Here is a 23,457-nt window from a genome sequence, read left to right as displayed (position 1 = left end):
CGTCTATAAACAAAGTCCCTCGTATAACGAGATTTATTGATTCTCAATGTTCTCGACGAACGGTCCTTACGAACCACAAAGCCGATAAACGAAACGTGTGTTATTTGATTTTTTTTTTTGCGAAACGTGTTACAACGATGCGTTTGACACGCCGAAAATAGACAACGCAAGAACTTAACCCAAACCACACAACATTTATAACGTAAATGACAAGTTTTTTAGCTACCACGGTGCTACAAACTACAAAAAGGCTATAACGCCTTGCAATGACAGTTTGCCCCAAAACGGACACATTTATGGACTATTGGCCTTAAAACAGGTCTGCACTGTCTGTTCACCACTGTAATGACCTGGAGCAAACGGGTCATGCAGCCAGTAGCTCTTGCGCATTGCATACAAGTGCAACCGAATATGGCAATGTGCAGTAACACACTGGCTTGCCACTCGCACTTACTACAATCGACAGCTCGGCTGTACTCATCTGTTTCAAACTAGCAGTGATTGGCAACGGTACAGTTCACACCGATATTTCATCCTATAGAACTAGGCCGATCGAACGCTTGAGGCAAACCAAAACACGAGGAAAAGGACAAGCAAGTCGCGACGCCGGCAGGGTTAAGGAAAGGCTGGAAATGAATATGGTGGTCCAGCATCTGAACACACGACATTGTCACGTAGAGCCAAAAGCCAGAACTTAGGAACGGCAACGAACACTCGTTAACAACGTAAAATGTGCTTTGAAAATTGAAAAGGTCAAACAGAACAGCGTGGAAGGACAAAGTTGTTAAAAGAAATGGATGGCGTGGAACGACGGGGAACAAAAGAAGACAACATAATGGGTAGCGGTGGTTTTCATGACGTGTATAACCACACAAACACTGCAGCTGGTTCCTCGCGGTTGTGGACAAGCCCATTTACCCACAATCAGCCACATCTGTGACCGACTCACGATCTGGTCCATAGGCTACTGAACGGCCTACAGTGCAATACTTATAGGCCGGTATCCCTCACATCTTCCCTCAGCTCTAGGACCTGGGCTGGTGATATTCGTTGACGCATGATCGCAATGGTCGTGGAGTCCAGTCTTAGCTACCTAGTGGGCGCAGCACCACTCACTGAATCAAAAGCACTGTGCACTATCATCGCTGGAAGCATAGTATACGCTGAACGATATCGTGCGTCTGATCAATGTTGGGCATACTGGGAAACTACCACTGGAGCAATAAGATCAACTACACCTACTGGACACAAAAAGGAAAGTAGCATACGCTAGGCAACTTTCAGTCGACAGTAGATGATCTCCACAAGTAAATAAGGAATGCAGCTCGACGTTCAAGAACAGCGATTGTCATAGTTCGTCAACACAGGCACACGCAGGTGAAACGCTTCCCTCATGAGTCATGGACAACTGAGAGAGAGCCCGACTGGCCCGAGCTGCTCGTCACACTCCGGACGAGGCAGACGAAAAGGGTCTCTGTAGAATGGCATCGGTCTCGCCATCCATCAACACTCAATGGAAAACCAACTTGTGCGCACCGCATGGCGGTATAAAGTTATATCGAAAATACCGCACAGGACTACATGCACAGCATGCATATGCTTATTACCTAACGATGATGTCGTGATATGCGACGATATGTTAGCCCATTCCCATTAGTAAGCTATTATTAAGCTGCAAAATCAAGTTCTCATCACAAGATAATAATGCTGCACTTAAAAAGGTACTGTTTCTTGTACAATAATATGATCTCTTGACTGACTGCTATTTATGAGGAATTAAATCGCTCACCTTAACAATGAATTATCGTTACAAAAAGAATATGGACGCCATCCCATCTCTACAACGAGGCGGCCATAGCGTCAGAGTGTTCACTTGTCGTTCGCGTACCCACGGCGGCGCCACCAGCGAACCATTGCTTCAAGTCTATGGCATGACAGACATTGAAGCCCAGTCTAGTCTGCCAGAAAGGACAGACTGTAAGTGGCAGACACGTCGCGCATCACAACTAACCGGAAAACTACGATCAGCTACTCAAATATGATACCCGTCCAGACCACATTTCTACACATGCTAGAAAAGCATACAAAAAGCTATGCTCACTAAATTTCGCCCCTCGATTCCAGTGGTGGACACATTATATGTCCATGACCCATGCACACCCACATAAAAATTGGTAACCAGGGCTGGCATCTTAGGCAAGAGTTCTGCTAAACTGGACATAATTTTGGGTGTCAATGAAGGACGAGTACGGAGTACCAAAGATTATGAACCTTATCTGCCCTTCCCATGTCACTTCCTACTCACTGTGATTCAATGGAGTGGGATGTAGGAGATGCGTATAAGATACCCAGAACTGAAATGCAAGCTGTAAAAACATGCGGTCACCCATTTCCAAATAAGGTAAAACGATATAGAAAATGTCTGCCAGCGGTGTGGAGGGACCATCTGAGGCCATCGCTTACATCGTCCACTAAGTCTCAGGCCACGAGTAGTTCTTCTGAGTCAACCGATAAAACTTCCGGTTGTGTGGTGCAAAAAAGCGGCGCAGCTTTTGTACCAGCTGCGGGTCGGTCGGAGGGTGCTTACGCCCTTTCGATTCAGCCAAACACTTACTGCCGTTATCGTTGGCAATGCAGTAGAAGCCTTTAGTGTCGTTGAAGTAGAAGTGGTTCTCATTGAGGTAGGGCGGTAGTCTGAGGTGCTTCTCGACACGGCGCAGCTCGGGCAGTGGCTCCCTCACCAGCCGGTCACCATCCACTATGAGCAGCGCCTCCGACGGGAAGTGCTGCAGCCAGCGGCGCACGTGCCGGTGGTAGATGGAGATCTTGACGAGGCGCGACTCGGTGCGCACAGAGCCGTTCGGGCGCAGCACGAGCTCGGGAAGCCGTAGCCGCGGCTTGCCGCCCCGAGCCCCCTTGTCCAGGTACTGAGCGTAGTCGGAGATGAGCCGCGCCACTGGCTCGCGAACCACCACCAGTAGACGGATCGTCTGATTCATGCGGGCCACCTGGTGGAGAACGGAGAACCGTCACATCTCCAGACACAGCGTCGAGCGACCGCAGCTGCTGTGAAATGCCAACATAAAACATTCACGCTATGAAGGCGTGCTATTCAATACTGTATACACCGTCAATGTCATTGATAGCAGTTTATAAGCAAAGGAGTCTGTGTGAGCGACCCGTCCCCGGCCGCGGCGCAGCGGCCACTGACCCGTTCTGGAACCGTCTGTGTCACCAGGTAGCTGGGAGACTTCTCCACAGTGATCTGGTCGTCGAACGAGAGCGGCATGCGCCGCCGGTACCAGTCCAGGCCGCGCCGGTAGTTGTTGTCGCGGTCGAAAAAGTGGACCTCACGCGAGGCCCGCATCACCTGCAGGACCACCAATGGCACGATCGGTCAGGTCCCGGTGCGTTCTGGTCTCCGGACACTCATCACACACCGAGCAGCACAAGGAAAGACTAGAGAAAAAAAGACAACGTGCGAGCCAGCAATCAACAGGCGGCCACATCCAGAACATAGCATGCCCTTCTTTAGTTCATTAAGCCGATAATGAATCTCACTACCAGCTTAATTCATGAAAAGGGCGACCCTTCTGAATCAAAGGAGCCGAACGAAACTGAATCTTTAGACTGCTGGAATGAAAATTAATTGTTGGTGCCCTTTTCCTATAATCATGACCGTGATTAAGAACATTGCATAAAAGCTGGCAAAAATCACGAACGAAATTGGCCGACTAGGTCACACCTTATAATTCGCCCAAAGCGTAAAGGGAAGTACGGCGAAGTCAGCCGGTCTCACCTGTGGGTGGACGTTCATCATCTCGAGCAGTGCACGCGTCCCAGCCTTGCGTGCGCCGATGATTATGGCTCCCGGCAGCCGTCGCCGTGTGTGTGGGAAGTGGAGGCGGCCGGCCCCGGCGCGCGCGCACACCACCGTGCCCGGAGAGGAGTAGCACAGCCGGTACAGGAGCATAGTGACGACGAGCAGCAGCAGCAGCACGGTGGTGACCAGCAGCCGGCGGCAGCGGCCGGCCGGCGCCTCCCCGCCCCACATCCCTGACCAGCATCGGAGCCGGCCGCCCGGCCACCCGACGCCCGTCGCCACGCTACAATCAGTGGCACCGCCGCTGGCGGTCAGCGGGGGACGGCAAACGGGGCTGCCGTCAGTCCACGAGCGCATCATATGGTACACATATTGCCAGGTCCGTTGTCATTTACAAAAGACAGACCATATTACAGCCAGCTTTAGTTAGTGACACTGACCTCATATCGCCTAATCTGATACACTCGCCTAACCACAGACTTCTCTAAATATAGAGTGGGCTGTGACTTGATTTAGGTACCTGATATGGCTATGTGGTACCTGATATGGCTATGTGGTACCTGATATGGCTATGTGGTACCTGATATGGCTATGTGGTACCTGATATGGCTATAATTGAAACGATGTCAAAATTTCTAAAAGAAATTCGTTTTCTTCTAGACGTATTCATTCTAATTAATGATCGATGGTGCATGCATGGTCTGTTCTGTCAACAGTATGTTTGATATCTTTGCACCAGATTTTATGGAGGGATATGTAAACTGTTATCTCCCAATTGATATCTGTAAAATTAGCAAAGTTAGTAAAATAACACAAAGAAAATATGCCATTCAGACAGATATGCTAGGCAAATACATCATAAATGCATATGCATGGATCAATAGCTTATATACGCATCTACACACCATTTATTAGCAGCCCTAGCAAATAAGTTCACTCACCACAAACACACAAGTGAGGACCTGCGGAAGCCAATGATGCAGCAAATGGATGTGACTGAGCAGCAATCACTCACATTCTGTAACAGAAGAAGTAGGTAACTGATGTGTACCGAGCCAGATAAGACAACATTCATCCCATTTTTTACTTGCTGTTAATAGGTTAATTGTTATAAAGGATTCTTAATTTCTTACACAAAAACTACAACATTATTTAATGGACATTGCTAAGTGCTAACGACCGAGGGGGGTGTCACCCCCATAGTTTTTTTTTGCCATAACTCCGAACACGCCGGTGAAAGAGGGCTGAAACTTAGTATACCGTAAAGTGGGGCTATTTGAGACAGTGGGGCTATTTGAGACAGTATTTAAAATCGCTATAAAATGAAGATCGTTTGATTTTTGTGTGATATTTTTGCTAAGAGAGGTGTGGAATCGAGCAGTAAATCGCCTGAGTAAAAAATTAAGCATAAATTTTAAGTGGTTTTTATTTTACAGGAATTTTAAATACTGTCTCAAATAGCCCCACTGTCTCAAATAGCCCCACCTTACGGTACCTGACCTTTGATTCAAGCCAGATCTTGTGACACCAAACACGTTTTCAGGTCAGGTCAGGTCACTGACCTATGACGTCATAAGTGAACCTCTGCACGGTCTTCAGATGTCGCAACTTCGCAATGCCCTCAACGCCAGAGGAATTTTCACAAGGAGATGAAACCTACAGGACGTAGTATCATCCAGAGGTCTCGATAACTTTTGAGGTTGCATGATGTCAGGTCAGTCAAGTGACATCACCATTATAAGTCAATGGGGAAGAAATGATAACTGCTATTTTGGCACCCTGAACAATCTCAAACTATCTCAAGCACACGGAATAGTGATTTCATGCTTTCCTTGTTAGGTCTGATGGTTCACTTTTGCATTGTTGACCTTGCGTGGACGTCACTTCTACTAGGGTCCTGAATCATGATAGTTTTTCGCCAATAACTCCCGATTAAATTGAGCTAGCGAGTCGGGCAAGCCACCGATGAACTCAGAAAGACCTGCCGAATCGAATGATATGCGATATGACCTCCTTCGACCAACTTCGTGACTTGGGGGGGGGGGCTCTGACCTGACCTTGACCCCAGGGTCAATATCTTCAGTTGACCTCACATAACAAAAGCATACCATTCAATGTGCCTGGGCAAGGGGAACACGATCAGGGCTGTGGAGCCGATGGATTTTAGGGTGACTCCGACCCCGACTGCAAAAATCGACTCCGACTCCGATTCCGGACGGTTCCCATATCGTGATATTGAAGCTCATAATGGAGATGTTTTTATCTTGCCTGAAATGATCCCCTGTGCGTTCCAAGGCTTTGCGTTGGAAATATGCATTACCTATAGATAACATGTAGAATTAAAAAGCAGGTTCTGGGGAATTCACCGTCTTCTGCTTCTTTCGCTGAAGAAGTTTGTCCAAAACAGCAAAGTGCTTTTTATTACAAAATCTAATTTCGACTGCAGTATCGTCAACCAAACAGGTGCAGTGCATCATGATGACGTTGAGCCATATAGCGTTAACTCCGACTCCGGAGTCGGAGTCTGTAAGATTTTCGCGACTCCAGCTCCGACTCCGACTCCGGGCAGAACTGTCGACTCCGACCAACTCCAAGTCCGACTCCGATTCAGACTCCGCAGCCCTGGACACGATGATGCCAAAATAGCTGCTCTATGACCGTTTGTTGTGAAGTTATTTATCAAAAACCAAACCTGTGCATTGGACCATTTGACCTGACCTCAAAGGTCACAGTTTGGCCTGACCCCTTAAAATAGGGAACCATTCCCTGCATCTCGTAATGGCGCACATGCTCGTTTTTCCACGACACTCTAGCTCCATCAGGGGCAAAATGGCGAAGGGGGTCATACCCAACCCCCTCGGCCGACGAGTATGTAGAAAACCAGTAGGCCCGGTGAGCATTAAACTGCTAAGTGCTAGGTAAGCAATACCAGTCATGTCTTAAATGCCTGTCATCTGGTAATCTTCTGGCTGGCATACCTATTTTATATGAGCAGAGTTCTATTGTAGGTAAGCTATCCTTGACCTAATACCCGCTAACTTGATGGAAACAATAAGGTAATGGCACAGGGTACCTAAGCTCCTGGGACTGCTGAAAAATTGTGGCTTATGTCACCTAGGGTATGATGCATACGTAACACTATCTAGATCAATGCTATTCTTACCTGGTATTCTTACCTGGTAGGGTTCCCTTAGTCTTATTAGGATTTGATTGGGGATGGTCCGAGATGGGATAAGGAACCCAAGATTCTGAGATGCGCCAGTTCTCTAGGTAAACAACTGCCAATAAAGCCATCAGAGTACACACTACAACTGGAATAGAGCGTCTTCCAATGTGATAGTTAGCAACAAAATCAGTAAACTAGAGACTTGCAATGAGAATATCGACAATGTCCTAACCTAATCTAAACTAAGTGTATGCATACAGAGAGTTATGAAGGTGGGAGTGTAACAATTGTTTAAAGGTTTACAAGTTAGGAGCACATACTGCTTCCTCAGGCAATGAATTCCATGTATGTAGGTATACATCGAACAGAGAAGAAACGCTTTCTAACATCAGTGCGACTATGTGACAGGAGAATCTTGAAGCAGTGTCCTCTGGTTCGACCTTGGGGGGCCAGGTCAAACAGGTCTTTAGGCGATATGCAAGAGTGTCCATGGAAGACCTTCCAGCACTGGATGAGGTCAGCTCTTATTCTTAATAGTCTACCCTGAACTGAGTACAAGTCAAGTGTTTTTAGACGATCGCCGTAACTTAGGTTACACAACCCGGAGATGTATTTCGTCCATTTTCTTTGTACATTTTCTAACAGATGCAAGTCTTTAGAATATCCAGTGGACCAGACGCATGAACAATATTCAATATTGGACGAATATGAGTATTGAGTGGTGAAAAGGAAAGCGAGAACTCAGAGGATCTACAGACTGTGGATTTCAAAAGACTGTGAGCCAGCCCACCAGCCTTGTGGACAGTGGATTGGACGTGCTCATGGAACTTCAGGTATATGGACTACTATATCAATATGGACCTGAATGGCTAACAGCCCTCTGATACTAATGAATTCAAAACTGCATCAGACAGGATCATCTTTGGTCAAAACTGGGCTGGCCGCATCATAGCTTGCCAGATGTTGACAGGTGGATGACCAAAATGTTCCGATGGCAGCTGGCGCACTCTGGTAGCACATGATAAGTTAAATGGGTTCTCCTTACCACATCATTTTGTGGCAGTTACTGTACTTTTCAGAATTTGGATACATGACTGTTTTAGCAAACTTCTAGGTCAATTTATTGGGCCTTACCGGCCTTACCAACAACTTGAACTGGATAAAATCAGCTAAATGGCACTCATAGAAAAATCAATAGATATTTAGTCGCTTATATCTAGCATTGAATATTGATACATACCTACCATAACGAAGCTCTGCTAGCGCCACCATATGGCGCCAGCTAGCAGATTATCCAGAAAATAGTATGGCCCAATTTATGGCATTAGTAGAGCAGACGTCACATGAAGGTTTTCCAACCAAGGAGAGGCGCTGTAGGTTTGTAGGTTGTAGGGTAGGCTTGTAGGTTGTAGGTTTTTAGGTTGTAGGTTTGTAGGTTAGGTTGGGTCAGGTTAGGTTAGGTTTGTTTAGGTTTTGTTAGAAAGAAGTACCTCCAGGCATGTACCTCTCCTTGGTTGGAAAACCTTCGTGTGACATCTGCTCTCAGCTCTACTTATACCCGATTTATTGCTCGCTCAATTAACCCGCGCCCCGTTGGGCTCTGCCGAGCAACGCGCCCCGTTGGGGGGGGGGGCATTTTGGCCCCCCCCCCTAAGATCTCGAGAACCACGCAACCTAGCGACAAGCGGCAAACGGTGTTGGATAGCCCTATCAGGGAACTACCTTGTGACCCAATTTTATTGACCTAGGTCAAACCGATGACGTCACAGGTCAGGTCAAAGGTCCAATTTTCACCGTTTACAGGCATTTCAAGAAATGCATTGTAAAATCGAGTGAAATACATTTCATTGAAAATCATCGATGGGGAAATGTTCTTCAAACACATATTTTGCTAGTTGAAGTCACTGATACCAGGTCAGGTCACAGAGGTCAGGTCACTGGGGGGTCACAATATGAAAGTGTCGTGTGATACATGTTTTATGGTCCATTTTACATGACAAATGCGATTATGTGGGTCAGGCAGCCTTTGGGGCCAGCTTAGGTCACGTTTTGGTCAAGGTCAGGTCAAGGTCAGGTCAAGGTCAGGTCAAATTAGGTCAAATTTCAAAGTTGATATTTTTGCATAAAATGGGTATCGAATCGATGCAGCTCGTCACGGGGAGGTCAATGATGGTCTTTGTTTTTCCGTACGAGGTCTAGAATCGCTAAAAATTGAGTTAAAAAATTTGACGTTATCATTTTTTAACAGTTTTTTCGCTATAACTTGGCTCAAACATTGCTCGAACATTTTTGCTCGAACATGACCTCAGTTTGACCTCAATAACTCCTGACCTAAGGTGACCTAAGACTTGAAATTTGGTGTGAAGGTGTCAAATTGATGCCCGGGAAGGTACTGAAAATTCGGCGCGCGCAATTCAGGAAAAACCACAGGGGGGGGCCAAAATGGCCCCCCCAACGGGGCAAGGGTTAATGCTCTGTCACATATCAATATGCCTAACAATATGATTATGGTCAGTGGTTTTCCTTCTCATAGAATTTGGTGACAGGCATTGTAGTTTTTTTTAGACTAGTGACGGTTGCAAACATTTTCTAAGTTGATTTATTGATTGACAAAAAAAAACTTTTTCCAAGCAGGGCAAGGGTGACTAAAGGCGATTCTCGATGTTTTGAAGGTCTCGGTTCATGACAAATAATAATTCACCGTAAGCAATAAAACAACAACAGATAAGGAAAGTCAAAACAAATCTCACCAGTTAATCCAAATCCCTATTCCAATTTCCATACAAATTGAAATAGATATCTTGATCTTGCGTCTTGAAATTGAAATCTCGGAATTGCGGCATAGAGCAGTTGGGATTTGTTCAGAATTTCCAGCATGTCTTGCTGCTCCTGCTGTCGAAATCAAGTCCAAGTGCCATGACGTATGAATTTCAAAGCTAACCAATAAGCAGCCGCGAACAACAGAAGAACGAATAGTATGACGTCATAGTTTATGTCTACATTGCGTCATCTCCTGCCACTAGCCGAGGGCTGTTCACGGGCCCTGTGTGCGGTCGGACCGCACACAGCCTCGAAGCTCCGCCCACCGCGTCCCTACGTCAGCCTTCCGTCACCGCACACAGCGATCGCTGTGGCCGGTCGGAGGGCTGTTCACGGACCCTGTGTGCGGTCGGACCGCACACAGCCTCCAAGCTCCGCCCACTGCGTCCCTACGTCAGCCTTGCGTCACCGCACACAGCGACCGCTGTGGCCGGTCGGGACTGGCCACAGCGGACCGTCCACCGCACGCAGCCGTGACGTCAGAGCCGCCTACCCATCCCCTACCCCCACGCCTGCTGGACGTACCGCACACACCGCACGCAGCAGTGTGCGGTGCCCGTGAACACCCCTCAGGACTGGCCACAGCGACCGTCCACCGCACGCAGCCGTGACGTCAGAACCGCCTACCCATCCCCTACCCCCACACGGTCGTCAAGTTAGATGTAAGTGAATCCTAACTATAATCTAAGATTCGGAATCAGGTGAGCCCCTACGATTTGGACCAAACTTGGTCAGTGGATAGTACGTAACGTCCTGATTACGATGCACCCAAAATCTAAGCTCGGCCCGCCATATTTACGAAGTTACGGATGTTTGAATTTCAAGGTCATTCGGGAGAGCCCCTACGATTTCCGTCAAAATTTGTGTACGGACACTCTAGATGCTCCTCATTACGAATATCACAAAATTTAAGCTCGGCCCGCCATATTTACGAAGTTACGGAGGTTTGAATTTCAAGGTCATTTGGGTGAGCCCCTACGATTTCCGTCAAAATTTGTGTACGGACACTCCAGACGCTCCTCATTACGAATATCGCAAAATTTAAGCTCGGCCCGCCATATTTACGAAGTTACGGAGTCACAAAGTTACGGAATTTCAAGGTCATTCGGAGAGCCCCTCCGATTTTCGTCAAAATTTGTATGCGGACACATTACATGCTCCTCATTACGAATATCATAAAAGCTAAGCTCGGCCCGCACTATTTCAAAAGTTACTGACGTTTGAAACTCACTGAAATTCAAACATCTCTAACTTTTGAAATAGTGCGGGCCGAGCTTAGCTTTTATGATATTCGTAATGAGGAGCATGTAATGTGTCCGCATACAAATTTTGACGAAAATCGGAGGGGCTCTCCGAATGACCTTGAAATTCCGTAACTTTGTGACTCCGTTACTTCGTAAATATGGCGGGCCGAGCTTAAATTTTGCGATATTCGTAATGAGGAGCGTCTGGAGCAAGATTACTTTACTTATATACTTTACTTATATACTTATTACTTATATATATATACTTATGGTCTGGAGTGTCCGCACACAAATTTTTACGGAAATCGTAGGGGCTCACCCAAATGACCTTGAAATTCAAACCTCCGTAACTTCGTAAATATGGCGGGCCGAGCTTAAATTTTGTGATATTCGTAATGAGGAGCATCTAGAGTGTCCGTACACAAATTTTGACGGAAATCGTAGGGGCTCTCCCGAATGACCTTGAAATTCAAACATCCGTAACTTCGTAAATATGGCGGGCCGAGCTTAGATTTTGGGTGCATCGTAATCAGGACGTTACGTACTATCCACTGACCAATTTTGGTCCAAATCGTAGGGGCTCACCTGATTCCGAATCTTAGATTATAGATTAGGATTCACTTACATCTAACTTGACGACCGTTACCCCCACGCCTGCTGGACGTACCGCACACAGCGCACGCAGCAGTGTGCGGTGCCCGTGAACACCCCTCTGGTTCTGACTGGCTTACAATTTTTGTAATAGATATTAGAACACAGCTTAAGAATGATGACGAATGCGGCGCAACGGCGAACCACAGCCATTGTCCAATAATTCAATAGCTTATATATGTAGGGCGAGTATGGTTTATATAGCCTTGGCGAGTACCTAAATTCAACCTAAATTCAACCTAAATTGAAGTGAGCCGGTGGAAGACTCGGATAGACTCGGGAGACTCTCCGACCCCAGCTGCGTCTCGGTCTATGGGGAAAGGTCAGTCTTCTAAGCAGGGGGATCTTGTTATTGTTTCAGTTTCCAACTTTTTTTCCTGGAGCATTCTACCTGGTTTATATAGCCTCGGGTCAACCCAAGGCAAAGGGGCTAGCCGCAGGGCTGCGGAGTCGATGGATTTTAGGGTGACTCCGACTCCGGGTTCAAAAATAGACTCCGACTCCGACTCCGGACGGTTCTATTAAAATCCATACCATGAATCATGATATTGAAGTTCATACCTAAAAGAATAGAGACGTTTTAATCTTGCCTGAAACGATCCCTTGTGCGTTCCAAGGCTTTGCGTTGCAAACATGCATTAGAAATGGCATGCAGGATTAAAAAGCACGTTCTTGGGAATTCACCGTCTTCTGCTTCTCTTGCTGAAAATGTTCGTTCAAAACATCAAAAGGGCCTTTTTTTGACATTAGCACAGTATCGTCAATCAAATACCTAGCCCTAGGTGCAGTGCATGACATTGAGCCACGCAGCATTAACTCCTACTCCGGAGTCGGAGTTGGTAATATTTTGGTGACTCAAACTCCGACTCAGGGCAGAACTGTAGACTCCGACTGACTCCAACTCTGACTCTGACTCTGCAGCCCTGGTCAGCCAGGTTGAGGTAGGTAGGCACTATAATAGAGGTGTCACTTTCAGAAAACGTATGTTCAAAGTCCGTCCAATGTCCAATGCTTACGTCGACTGTCCGTCCAAAAATGTCCAAGCCAGTCATTTGTCCAAAGAGGTCCGACACCTAGGCAATAGTTTACACTCAACACTGTTATTTAAGTTGCTTTTCATATACCGTTACCAGCTCAAAAGTGGTAATCATATTGAAAGCTGTGCTTTCTAATAGCCAATCAATGTTAAACACGATTACTTTTTAAAAATGTTGAGGTGTAGCAAGTGATTGTCCAAAGTTGTCCAAAGCCTGCTGCCATTGTCCAACCAAATTCCGAATTGGACATTGGACAAATCGGAATTCTGAAAATTCAAGTTCCGATTGACACCACTAGTAGGCACTGGTCACTCGTATGATAGCTGTGGAGGCTGGGGGATCAGGACTAAGGACTTAGTAGTTAGTAACCGTCCCAGCCTAAACCAACCAGACCAAAAATCCATGACAGACTGTACTGAACAACACCTAGAGGCACAATTGACAATTTATCATTACAAAATGCAGATTTTGTACTTTTGGTGTGAAAACTGTAATAAAAGGTCAGTTGTTCTTTGACCAACCGGCCCATTGTGTCTGCCTTAAATCATTTTCTTGGACAATAATGCACCAGCAAAGCAGTTCATCACAGTTTCATGCTGGAGCCTGCACTGCTCCTGACTCCAAAGTCTGCACCACACTGCTGCAAATCAGCACCACACCACACCACTGCTGAACAAGGGCAAAACATATTATGTCCTGGTGACCTCTGGCATGAGGTAATGGCCTCTGACCCAATGTAATTGTTTTTGCCTTTTCACGGGAGACCAGCTGACTGAGTGCCTTCGCACTGGCAAGAACTCTTCAAGAATACCATATTTTGCAGTCTGGCTCTTATGGGTCACATTTGCCCATGTATAGGACAGGAAGGGTCTTGCTCCCCCTCCAGTACAAAGAAGTACCTACCTAGTTTGTTCAGTATTACCACAGCTGTTGATCAATGAAGCTAACATAATCTATTAACTGCCTAATCCCATTATCCTATCCAGCCAAAACTAAGAATCATTCCATTCTTACAGCCCTGGTACAGAAAAGCAAAGTAGCATAACCCATCCTATCACCTGTGATGTCAGTGACTATATTCAGTGAATTGCATCAGTGTTCCATTTTTCAGAATTTTGGGTGGGAAGTCTAACCTGGATAGGGAAAATATTTTCATCCCAAAAATCGGAAAACTGACATTATTTCACCTTTGAAGAAAGTTTCGTGCATTCAATCAGTCAGTCCTGACCCCCCCCCCCCGCAAAGTTATTCATAACACTGCACTTGATGGGCCTAGTCCTCACTGCTAGTTTGCTAGATATTATATAGATACCTATTAGAGATAGCTATAGATATTATAGTGGTTTGCATGATCCAAGGGCTTTTTGGTCATTATTTTTACCTGGTAGTATAGTATGTGTTGAACTGGGAGATCTGGAGCAGGAGGTAGCTCTTGAAAAACAAAAAACAAAAAACTTTGTTTAGTTTCTTTTCATCTGATCCATTCAGAAGGGCACAATTTTCTGTACCTAATGATTGAAGTTTTCATTTTTAACACGCGCACCGACAGGGGGGCGGATATCCGCCCCCCTGAGGTTTTTCGCGAATAGCGGGAACGCCGCGAAATTTGGTAAGACTGTTCTCTCATCAATTTTACACATGGTGTGCAGTTTGAACCTCCTAACTTTTAACCCTCGCCCTTGCAGGGCATTTTTCATAACACGGCTTGACAGGGGGGGGGGGGGTCGCATCGACCCCCCTCGCGGTTGGCTCCTATGGCACCTAGAAACACCAAATTTGGTAGGTAGGTGGGCCCCCTGGAGTTCTCGCCCCTGTGCAAATTTGGTTGCTCTAGGTCAATATTTAGGGGGTTTTTGGGGGGTATAAATGTAAAAATTTCGCTAAAAACAGGTCAAACGTGTTTTCTGGCCTGGTGACCTGACTCAAGGTCACCCGGACCTGAAATTTTCAGGCCATATGTAAAAAGGTTGCCTCATAGGCTGTGCCAAATTTGGCAGCGCTGCGCGCCGCCGTTTTCACGCTATCTTCGAAAAACCTTAGGGGGGGGGTCGCATCGACCCCCCCTGCCAGGGCGAGGGTTAAGGTCAGGTCACCAGGTCACTTGAATGACCCAACCTCAAGTCACTTTTTTGCAACTTTGTCACCATGCCAGAGCTACAGTAGATGTCGGAGGCCTTTGTAAGTCGCAGGATGTTATGAGGTCATTAGTCAGGTCACACGTCGGTGCGCGTGTTAATATAAGTAATGACAATCTTTCAAATGATGGTTGTTTTTATCTCTTATTCATTTCTCTGCTTGATAGATGATGGACGAACTGCATGAGTTTCCACTCTCATGAGGAGGAGCTCAAAATTGGCCATGGGTCTGGTGAAAGCAGAGTGGTGCACGACTACATGTGGCGAGTGCTGAATCTAAACATGATGCTTGGAGGCTGTGAGCAAGGGATCAGTCCGCCAGCGGCCGCGCCCCACTTGCAGCACTTACAGCAGTGGATGGCAGAGCTACCCATCAGCCATATGCCAGCAGCGGGCGCCGTTCTGCAGCGTGGCGCCCCATCGACGCCGCCGACGGCCAGCGCTCACTGCGACGCCGGCCAGTACGCGGCACCGGCGGACACCCTGCAGCAGGGTGGGGAGCGCCGTCCGCCCCAGCACGTGTCTGCGATGTCGAGGTCACTGTCGACCGACCCGTGCGCCGCCACCGGCGCCGAGCTCTCGCGTCAGTCGCACGGCTCGCCGTCGTCGATGCCGGCCCCACCTCCTCCCAGTCCGTACGTCGGCACCGAATACGGTCTGCAGGCACCGCCGCCGGTGTCGGGGCTGTACCCTAGCCTGCCACAGCCAGTGCACCAGCAGACGTCGCCGCCGCTGGGCCTGGAGCGCGGCCGCGAGTCGTTCCACCACCGCCCGACGGTGCCAGCTGCTCTGCCGTCGCTGGCTGGCGGCGGCACCGGACCCGTTACGTCCGCGTACCACGGCGCGTTCGCCGTCTCCGCCAATCCTGCGTCGTTCCCCGCCGCCCCTGATGAGCCGCAAAAGAAGCAGCGCGGTCGGAAGAAAGGTCAGACAAAGAGCTCGGGCGCCTGGGTCGCTCACAAGGTGCTCGGACGGCCTGTAGGCACCACGCGCGCCAACGGCTACAAGGTGGGCTCGCGCGGCGGCCGCCGTAAGGGAACCACGCGCGCCAATGGCTACAAGGTCAGTGGCGGCCGGCCCAAGGGGACCACGGCGGCGAACGGGTACAAGGTGAGCCCGGGCCGACCGCGCGGTACCACCGCCGCCAACGGCTACAGAGTGGGCCAGGGCCGGCCCCGCGCGGTCAAGGCGGACCCTCCGCCGCCCGATGGGACCTTGCAGGTCGACGGTAGCAGGGACTATCAGCCGCCACCGCCGCCTTCCACCCACCAACAGGCCGCCGACAAGAAAGCCACACAGTCCATGGGCTACCAGATCGACCAAGGTACGCTTCTTTGATACATTTTTTATTTCATTTTTGTTACCTATTATATTTTTGTTTGTCACCCTACTGCATGTTATGGGTGATGCCATGGCACAGGAAGGTATTTCATGTCGCTTTCGTGAAGTGATACTCATTAAGTCATAAGCTTAAACTACCGCTTTAAGAAAAGTTTGAAAATCTCATTTTTAGTTTAGCTTTTCCCTAGAATCATATGTCATGTTTGTTCAGACATTATGTTTTAAGTCTTGATGTCATTGAGCTTGGGCCTGTTCGATGACTACACGGTTTACGGCTACTTGATTATCAGGGCGATATCGTCGGAAAATTCATTGAAGAGATCTGACTAGCCAGTATCTATACCTGTCACTAAACCAGCTCAGCATCTCAGCGGAAAAACGAGCATGCTGCTGAGGTGGCCAAAATCCGGATCGTACCGCTTCAGCGTTTGCTATTTAACTTCCGATAGAGATTTTCGATTGGGTTTCGGTAGAGTTTCGGTAAAGCTATCCGGCTGGGCAGTGGGCGGGCTGGTAGTACGGGCTGTGGTCCGCAAGTTGGTGGACTCCTAGTACGGGCAGTCCGGCAGTGAGCGGGCTGCTATTCCGCTCTCAGGTACTCAGGCGTCCTGCCTTGGGGATGGGGGTGGGGGTTGGTTCCTGCCCAGGCAGTAGGTAGCGGCAGCAGACGGCACACTGCCGACTGTTGAATGAACGGGCGGCAGTGCGCGGCCGCGCGGCTCAGGCCGGTCGATGGCTCTGTGCCGACTGTGCTGTAGGACGGATGGCGCGGCACGCTCCGACTACCAGTGTACCCCAGATGGGATCAATAGCGACCTCTCCGGGACAGAAATATCACAGAGCGGCTGCACGGCAGTTTCCATCGCCCCGCAGCGCTGTGCGGCAGAGTCGGGTTTCACAAAAACATGGTCTGCCTAGTTCAGCGGCCGCCTCAAGTAACACTGACTAAGGGACTAGGCTAGGGATCACTTTACATGTAAACCCGCCACACAGCAATTTTGTAAGATGTCTGTGATTGAGATGGCGTCCTTGGTTGATGCTGCCTGGCTGACAGATGAAGCTGATCTACATAGGTGAAGTGCTTGGAATTGGAGCGTGCTCAGTGCTCTCATGCCTTACACCCTATAATGTAATATACCTACTCGTAACTCGTTATATCCGCACGCACATTCGCAATTTATGGAAGAACATAATAAAACCTTTGACTTCATAAGGTCAGACTGCGAGGGCAGGTCATTGTCGGAACAGCAGTGGTGCACTGAACACGACTAGCTATGTCCAAGATTGTCCATGTCCAATGTCCAATGTGGATTGGACCGAGCAGTTACTTCGAAACATTGATGAATTAGCTGCGGTGGGTCCACAGTCACACGAGATGTGTTAGGTACGACGTCTTCGTCTTGAGTTATTCACAGGGCCTCGAATTTACCGTAACGTTAGTCCTTTTCATGATTTTTTTTCTGTTTTTGATGTCCTACTTTGACTGTTTTGATTGGTCAACATAAGATAACGTTAGGCACACAGTTTGCTGTACTTTTTTAGAGTTACTTATCGAGGAAGGCAGTGTTCAGCCGATTCGCCCGGACTTTGTCCATGAGTCGCTATGTGTAGTTGACGTGTGTGCGTACTGCTGCGTGCCCCACTCTTTCGACAGTGGCTCCTGTGACGATCGAGGTGACGCCAGACCTGCCCGGCGGCGGCTCCCCGGGCTGGAGCCCGTCACGGCCGGACGTCACGCCTCCGGCCGCCTACCAACCGCCGCTCGCCACGATCGGCGGCCGCCAGCCGACCGTCGCAGCACAGACCGTCTCGCCCCAGCTGAGTGTTGCCGCGTCGTCCACTGCGTGTGTCGAGGTGGGAAGTGCCGGCGGCGCCGTCTACCGGCCGCCGCCGGCTCTCGCCGCGCCGCCGGGGGTGCAGGTGTCGCGGGGTGGCGCGCCGGCCGAGCCCGGATACCCGCAGCTCCCCGCCGCCCACCAGCGGCGGCCAGCGGGGCTCCCGGAACTCGAGCTGCCGACCGACCCGGTCCACAGGTCGCACTCTGTCGCTCGACTGCCCGCCTACCTGTCGCCCCCGGCCGGCCACGGCCTGCCATTTCCCCCACCGTTCACTGGGTACTCTCAGTTTCCGGCGCCGGTGTCGCAGGCTGGTCGCTGCCGGCCTCCGGTGCCGGGCGGGGGTCTGGGTATTGCGTCTACCGGCGTCGCTCCAGGGTCAGTTTCCACCTCGGGAATGGGTATGCTCACGACAGGCTGCCGGCCGTACAGCGATGTTACATACAGTATGGCGGCTTTCAGCGCCGCCCGACCGTTGTATGCCCCGCTTGGGGCGCCAGACATCAAAGAGGAGGCGCCGGACGCCATACCGTGTGGCGGCGGCGGTCGGTACGTCGCCGGCTCGCCGCCCCACCCGATGGCGGTCGACGTGTCCCCGCGCGGCTACGGACCCCTCTGAGGGCTGGCGCTGGGGACCGAATAGAGCCACCAGTCGCGCCGGTCGCTCTCGGCAGTACCGATCGCCAGCCGTCCGCATCGCTCCGGAACCGGCCGTCGCCGCGGTGAAAGAGCGCGCGTGTTGCCGACAAGTGTTCTCGCACCGCACACGCACCCGGTCCGGAACGGAGGACGCGGCGAATTAGTCCGGTCTGCCGAGAGCAGGGCAGGGTCCACCAGCACTCCCACAGCACGGCCACGTGACCGTTGCGCCCGCTGTCGCCCGTAGATTCCTCTCCTGAAGGTCTGACCCGTATCCTGAAAGGGTTTTCCCTCGGCGGATGCGCCGATTGTAAAGCGGCCAGTACGTTCCCGCTGCTGCCTGCGGCTCAGGTTGACGCTCTGGTTAGGGAGCTCGGCAGCCGCCTCCAGAGGTGTACTGGTTGATGTTTGTATGGGCGCTTCCGCCCGATAATCGCTGTCCCGGTGGCCGCCTGGAGACTCCCGCCTGACGTGGAAACTATCTGACAGTGAGCAATTACTCACTGAGACTGACCGCGGGAATGAAAACAAAACGGGTGCATTGCAGCAGCCTTCAGTCTCGAAGGTGTGAAATTCTGCCGGATATTGAATGATATTGTCTCAGGTGCAGCCGTGGTCCCTGCTCGGACGCCGCTGCCAGAGGGGACTGATCGGGGGCGTGCAATCAATGGGACACAAGTATCGTTCGGTCACGAATACCCTATATTTGTCGATATACTTGCGTGTTGTTTTAATGTTTGCCTGGATAAGTACTGAAAGGTCTGCCATCCGGTGCAATGAACGTTGGCTGTTAAGTGTTAATGTCGCAGTTGGGCCTGCTCAATCGTTTAATATGTGTGGATGTTTTTATTGGAAATGCTTCACATTTACCACTTAGATAATTAAAGATTGTTAATGTGTCAGAGCTATGTATGTCAACCACCTAAATGTGATAGCGGGAACGCCATGCTCACATGGCAGGTAATAGGCAATAGACATGGCCCAGTCCTCACGGCACGGATGGGACTGTATTTATCATTTGATAGTTGCTGATATTTTTTAGCATTTGCATTCACATACTTGCATTCATACTAGTTTTTGTTTTGGGAAGAGGTGAAACTAAATGGGCAATATCAAAATTTAAGAAGCGGAATTGAGTTTGATGCGACTTATGTCAAAAGGTTGGCAAGGAACTACCTGATTCCGCAGTCACGCTTCTCAATATAACGTGGCTATATTTCTGATCTTTCGCCCAGTCCCACATTTAAATATTCTGCCCTGCTGGGTGGCATTTCAACATTCCGTCTTATTCACTCGGCTCCTAGGACGCGTAGCGAGAAGCGGCAAACGGCGTTGTAAAGGTCATCAGAGCATATGAAAGGACTGCTTATTCCTGCCTTATAACTCGCGCCCCGCTGAATTCAGTCGGAAGGCGCTCCGCTTTGGGGGGAAGGGGGGTCAGATTCTGCCCCCTGTCTAACTTCCGAACGGATGGTCGTTGAAAGACTGGGTACACGACATACAAAATCTGTCAACAAGGTCGATTTTTTTAAGCATATTTTTTATGGTCAAAAAGGTCAAAGAACCTGTCAAGGTCAATTCAAAGTTACTGGTAGCTACGTGAAGTAATTGTATTGCAACATAGACGACAGATTACAGTCAGAAATCTTTCACTAAAAAAACTGACACATTTTATTTCTAAATAACCATTTCAACACTGTCACGGCGATTTATCGGGCGCGGCGAACCACCCTGAATACGCAATGGCGACGACCTTGGAACTATTTATTGTTTACGTGTTTCCATGTGACTGGGGGTGAGCCCAAATGAAGGGAAGACCATGAGGGGAAAATGGAGGGAAAACGTGCCCTATCACCATCCCCCCCCCCCTCAAGACGCATGCGTATTTGCAAGATGCGCATTGCGTCTAACACAAAACAAATATGTGTACCACACATAGTGGACACACGAACTCAATCTGGTCCGCCCAGCGCACGGTCAGTCGGGCGGGACGGCGACGGCGGCGCGTCCCACGGCGCACTGGGCTGGGGCCGTCGGCGCTGTGCCGCGGCGCCGTCCATCCGTCCGTCGGCGCAGCGGCGGCGGTCTCTTCCGTGCCGTTGAGTGCCGAGATCGGGCGGGCCGCTGCCGACGCCCGGGTGCAGGTGTGGCGGCGCCCTCCGAGATGAGGGATCTCTGGGGTCGCAGATAGCGCCGGTTCCGCCAGTAGATTCGGCCACTGGGCAGCCGAACCAGGTAGTCGCGCCGCTGTCCGACTGCCGTGCTGACGCCGAGGCGGTCCCATAGCCCCGACCGCGGGTCCTGGATGAGCACACGCTGACCCATGGTGAGCGCGCTATGCGGGTGGGCTGTCGTGTCGTACCGCTCGGCTGTTTTCTACTAATGTGCCTCGGCCCTGGCGTCACAGTCGTCCGCCGCCCGCTGCCAGCATTCGGCGAAGGCCCGGTGGTGCGCCGGCACTGCCGATCTCAGGGGTGGGCGAACAGCACCTGAGCCGGGGAGCGGCCGTCGGCGCGCGGTGTGTTGCGTAGCTCCAGCAGCCCCTGCGCGTAGGCGTCAATGTCGAGGTCACCGCTGCTGGTCACCTTTTGGATGAGACGTTTGGCTGCCTTTACCGCCGCCTCAGCGTGCCCGTTTGACTGTGGGTAGTGCCGTGGGGCGTAGAGATTTGGTGCTCCTATCCCCAGCGGCGCAGGAATTCTCGGGTGAGCCGGGCGGTGAACTGGGGTCCACCGTCTGTCCGGAGGGTGGCGGGCACGCCGGTGGCTGCGAACATCTGGCGCAGGCTGCAGACCAGGTCTCTTGCAGTCGCCTCGACGGCCACGTGCGACACAAACGGCCACCCGGACAGACGGTCCGCGTATACCAGGAACGTGCGACCGGTCCAGGCGAAGCAGTCAGCGGAGACAGTCTCGAACACTCGTGACGGCGTCTTTTCCGGCATCAGTGACTCCTTCTGCTGACTGGGTAGGTACTAGAGATGCCCCAAATTTGCAATTTCATTACCCGCCCCGCCCCGCAGCTACCCCTTGCCCAACCACAACTACCCGCAAGCTGATTTTGGCTGAGCCGAACCCGCAAAAAACCCGCAATCTTAAAAACATACTTTTGCAAGAAAAAAAATACAGCTGAGTCAATGCTAGAGCTATATAAACCTTACTTGCTTCATTGCTGTGCAGAAAAAGACAGCCAAACAAATAGTAAGGACTTGAAATTGCTATGCTAAGTCCTCAGGAAGTGCACACTGGATAGTGGAAAATGAATAATGCATCATACATTTGAAATTCCTTTCTGAAGAGTTCAGTAAAATCTTTCTCTCACCTTACCCTTCAGCATTGGCTGAGGATCAAAATTTCACTCTGGCTCCCTCTCAATGTTAGGCCTCTGGAATGATATTGTTATCAAAATGAATGTTGATATAAAAAGATATGCGATTTCCAGTTAAAAATAAATAGTGACACAGTGAATAATGAGTATCCAGTCGATCTACACATAAACAAATCATGCAAATCCCAGCAAAAACCAACTATAACATATATGGCCTTGCAACTAACCACCAATGAACCACGCATTTCTGGAAACATGCGTCAGAAGCGTCACCAACAGCTGATGAAGGAATGTTACAGCGACTAAATTATTGCGGCCGTAGTTAGTCGAACTTGTTGCGAAAACACTGTTGTATAATGCATATTCATGTGCCATTCTGATTAAATTATTTTACACAACAGCTAAAGTTTTACAATTTAGAGGTTAATCACCGGTTTAGAAATAAAGAGACAGTAAATACTAAATTAAATGTAATGATTTTATAGATGGTCTTGGTAATGCTCTCCGGCTGGTCATCTGTCGGCATACAAATGATAAGGACGTAAAAAGACAAAAGAAATAAATGCGACCAGCTACGTGGTTTTGTAACATGTATAACTGCTATTTTGAGGCATTCAAAAACCAAGACAGAAAAACTGATTGAAAATTATTGCGTCATCAATGACAGCTTTCCTTCACCTCAGAGACCAAAATTGACGCAGTCAAATGCCCATCCTTGTCAGAATGTCGGAAGTGCGCCAGTATTGTATTGCGTTATGTTTGGGCCGGCCAGTCTATATTTTGATTTTTTGTAAGGGTGATTGGTGTGTTATTTTCGTAATATAGGGTGGAACAGAACATAGAGTAGGATAGGTAATCAATGAATTTGCATCAATTTTGTTTAGCTGATAGCTCTTTTTTATGCCGACCAGACGCAAATAAAGTAACATGTGGCATTTGCTCTGATTTTCAACATCTCATTTAAGTCTGGGTTCTTCCATAATGTATATCTAGTGCACACTGCACAGTGCACATAGACTTCAGTTCAGCTTCCTATAAGTTTGCTTTCAGGGTCTTTTATGTTTTATGGAATGCTTTCATCAGCATTTATTTATGCTTAGTAGTTTATTGCTTGTACCCTGGTTTGGTCATTGCCAGACTGTGGATGCTATTGCTGGTTGTTTTCAGTTTTGCATTTGAAATGTGCTTCCTTGATATATTTTTATATTTGGTTCTGTTTTAAAAGTTGTTTTGATGAATGTTGTATTGTTAACCTGAGCAATGCACTTGGCATTGTGTTTTGCATCTAAAAAAAAAAAATAAAAAAAAATTATAGGTTCTTAAGTCTGACCGCCAAATACCCGCCACACGACAAGTTTTGCTTCTCAAACCCGCCAAAAACCCTGCGGGTTTTGAAAACCCGCAGAAAGCGGGTTCGCGGGTTCAAAAAAGGGCATCTC

The 23,457-nt window shown here is 49.2% G+C and overlaps 2 protein-coding genes across 7 annotated transcripts; one reads left to right on the top strand and one right to left on the bottom strand.

Annotated features, from left to right (window-relative positions):
- Positions 1 to 18: 18 nt before the first annotated feature.
- Positions 19 to 10,077, bottom strand: LOC122372036 (heparan sulfate glucosamine 3-O-sulfotransferase 5-like). 6 transcript variants are annotated; one of them, XM_043348877.1, is made up of 5 exons: positions 9,740 to 10,077; positions 4,765 to 4,841; positions 3,800 to 4,127; positions 3,212 to 3,370; positions 19 to 3,008 (listed from the first exon to the last, which is right to left on the bottom strand). In XM_043348877.1, the coding sequence occupies exons 3-5, from the start codon at positions 4,052 to 4,054 to the stop codon at positions 2,472 to 2,474; spliced, it is 951 nt and encodes a 316-aa protein (XP_043204812.1). In that variant the 5' UTR covers positions 4,055 to 4,127; positions 4,765 to 4,841; positions 9,740 to 10,077; the 3' UTR covers positions 19 to 2,471. The 6 variants fall into 6 exon arrangements, with proteins under 6 accessions (XP_043204812.1, XP_043204816.1, XP_043204813.1 ...); XM_043348881.1 differs by having other exon boundaries at positions 3,800 to 4,106; positions 9,740 to 9,929; XM_043348878.1 differs by lacking the exon at positions 9,740 to 10,077 and adding an exon at positions 8,230 to 8,363.
- A 1,820-nt stretch (positions 10,078 to 11,897) lies between these two features.
- Positions 11,898 to 20,434, top strand: LOC122372041 (nascent polypeptide-associated complex subunit alpha, muscle-specific form-like). Its single transcript, XM_043348896.1, has 3 exons — positions 11,898 to 12,026; positions 15,044 to 16,200; positions 17,872 to 20,434. The coding sequence occupies exons 2-3, from the start codon at positions 15,060 to 15,062 to the stop codon at positions 18,669 to 18,671; spliced, it is 1,941 nt and encodes a 646-aa protein (XP_043204831.1). The 5' UTR covers positions 11,898 to 12,026; positions 15,044 to 15,059; the 3' UTR covers positions 18,672 to 20,434.
- Positions 20,435 to 23,457: the final 3,023 nt, after the last annotated feature.

This window comes from Amphibalanus amphitrite, unplaced genomic scaffold (assembly GCF_019059575.1).
Source record: "Amphibalanus amphitrite isolate SeventyFive unplaced genomic scaffold, NRLGWU_Aamphi_draft 001308F_arrow, whole genome shotgun sequence".
NCBI lineage: Eukaryota > Metazoa > Arthropoda > Thecostraca > Balanomorpha > Balanidae > Amphibalanus > Amphibalanus amphitrite.
Note: the sequence above shows the minus strand (reverse complement) of the source record. Positions and strands in the feature narration are given on the sequence as shown.

Bases quoted from the DNA above. Each gene is read 5' to 3' on its own strand.
- LOC122372041 (XM_043348896.1), top strand. From the start codon at position 15,060: ATGAGTTTCCACTCTCATGAGGAGGAGCTCAAAATTGGCCATGGGTCT. The intron at 16,201-17,871 runs GTACGCTTCTTT...CTCTTTCGACAG, and splicing joins GGGCTACCAGATCGACCAAG to TGGCTCCTGTGACGATCGAG.
- LOC122372036 (XM_043348880.1), bottom strand. The intron at 3,371-3,799 runs GTGAGACCGGCT...GTGGTCCTGCAG, and splicing joins TGATGAACGTCCACCCACAG to GTGATGCGGGCCTCGCGTGA. The intron at 3,009-3,211 runs GTCAGTGGCCGC...GTTCTCCACCAG, and splicing joins CACAGACGGTTCCAGAACGG to GTGGCCCGCATGAATCAGAC.